At 65.8% G+C, this 2,031-nt stretch overlaps 1 protein-coding gene across 1 annotated transcript in view; it reads right to left on the reverse strand.

Moving 5' to 3' along the window:
• CHLRE_11g467597v5 (uncharacterized protein) overlaps nt 1–2,031 on the reverse strand; it is a 19,851-nt gene that overhangs the window by 7,678 nt on the left and 10,142 nt on the right. The window contains exons 22-25 of the mRNA XM_043067349.1: nt 1,814–1,966; nt 1,184–1,451; nt 768–910; nt 264–419 (exon numbers count right to left, since the gene is read on the reverse strand). Of these exons, the coding sequence (XP_042919349.1) occupies nt 264–419; nt 768–910; nt 1,184–1,451; nt 1,814–1,966 (720 nt within the window). The remainder of the gene's footprint in view (nt 1–263; nt 420–767; nt 911–1,183; nt 1,452–1,813; nt 1,967–2,031) is intronic.

Below are 2,031 nucleotides of genomic sequence, written 5' to 3' on the forward strand. Positions count from 1 at the left end.
GAGGAGAGCGTGGCCTATGCTTGACAACGGAGCGGCACGCGGCAATAGGGTGGAGGTGCAGGTTTTGCAGCGTGTGGGTTTCGCAGCGTGTAAGGCTTCGTGCGTGTAACCGCCTGGCGACTGCGGTATAGCCAGGTATCTACTAGTTTCCCCGCCATCCCGACACACACACACACACACACACACACACACACACACACACACACACACACAGACACACACACACACACACACACACACACACACACACACACAACCGCAACTCACGGTGGCTGGGGAGTGGATGTCCATCTGCTCCACGTAGCCACTGCTGCGCGCCCAGCTGGCCTGGTCCTTGGCGTGGCCGTTGACCCAGATGTTGCCCGTGATCTCGCCCACCGTCTTGCGGCCCGCGATCACGTCCATCAGCGTGGTCTTGCCTGTGGTTCAGACAGGCGGGGAGTTGGGCGGTTGGCGGGTGGTGGTTGGCGGTGCGGGCAGGAGGGCGGTGACGAGGTGCGGAAATGCCGGGAGGGTTGGGGGGCTTGGGACACGAAAAGCTCAACACAGGCTTGTAGGAGTCGGGGCACAACAATGCGGCAGGCCACCTTCCGGCGCCTTCCAGCAAGCGCCCTGCCTTGGCCTCATCTTCTTCACCGCACTTCCCCCTCCCCCCTCCCCACCCCTCGCTCTCCTCCTCGCTCTACTGCATTGGGGTCGGGTTCGTTTGGGCTGGTACCTACAACCCTCTACCCTCTTTCCCCTCTCTCCCTCCCTCTCCCCCTCACCCGCGCCACTGCCGCCCATGAGTGCCGTCATGCTGCCAGGCACTGAGAAGCCTGTGATGCCCTTGAGCAGCTCCAGGCGAGGCGGCGGCGGCTCGGAGCCGGGGGCGGCCTTCACGCCGGCGGAGGGGTTGGGCACGAAGTAGCTGCGCGCAGGCAGGCAGGGGGGAGGCAGGGGCGGGGGAGGGAGGTGGGGAGGGAGGGGGAGGCGTGTGGGGGGCGTGTGGGGGCGTGTGCATGAGTAAGGTGGCGGAATGGGAACAGGGGGAGGGGAAGGGAGGCGGGGGAGTTAGGGGAAGGCAGGCGTGGCATGGTGGGCGGCGGACAAGGGCCTTGTGGGGGGAGAGCGACCCACCTCCCCCTGTCCTTCTCAGAAACCCCAACCACACGCAAACAGGAGTTTTGGCGCCGCCACGCACCGCAGGTCCTCAAACACGAGTGTGATGGGCGTGTACGGCAGCTTGCCCACATCCACCGTCACCGCCACCTCCCCCTCATCCGCGGCAGCCGCGGCAGCGGCAGCAGCAGCAGCGGCAGCGGCGGCGCCGTTGGCTGCGTCCCCGGCGCCGGCCTTGGCCTTGGCTTTGGCTGCGGCAGCTGCGGCGGCGCGGGCTCGCGCCTCCACGGCCTTCTTGCGCGCGGCCAACAGCTCGTCGGGGTCAGGCACACGCGCCACCGGCGGCTCGCCTGTACAGCCGCGGCAGGAGGCGGTTTCAGAGGGGCATGTGCGTGTGTGTGTATGTATGTATGTGTGTAAGTGGCTGATGATGTGCAACAGATAGACGAGTTACAGCGGACTGCGCGCGCGCACCTGGACCTCCACCCACCAGCCCCCTTCGCTACACTTCTCTGTACCAATCCTTGCAACCCCCGCACACCTCACTAATACCTTACCACTCCCCGCTCGCTCTTCTGCATTGGGTTCGGTCCAATCTGGGCTGGTACAACCCCGACCCCCAGCCTTCAGTGCATCCTGTGCTGCTTTTCCACACATCCTCGCAACCCCCACTTCCCACCCCCACCCTACACTTCCCACACCCCCGCCTCACTGGACAGGTAGGTGAGCGCCAGTGTGGATGCGCCCACGAACAGCGCCGCGCTGCCCCACAGGTAGCCGATGCCGCCCCAGTACCAGTCCCAGCTGGTGTAGAAGTCAAAGGTGGACAGCGCCTCCTCGCCCGCGGTCATGCCGGGCGTGATGGCTGAGAGGCCGGGGGAGGGGGGGAGGATGTGAGGGAGAGGATGTGGGGGAGGGAGGGAGAGAGGG

The sequence above is a fragment of the Chlamydomonas reinhardtii genome, chromosome 11, assembly GCF_000002595.2.
Source record: "Chlamydomonas reinhardtii strain CC-503 cw92 mt+ chromosome 11, whole genome shotgun sequence".
Classification (NCBI taxonomy): Eukaryota; Viridiplantae; Chlorophyta; class Chlorophyceae; order Chlamydomonadales; family Chlamydomonadaceae; genus Chlamydomonas; species Chlamydomonas reinhardtii.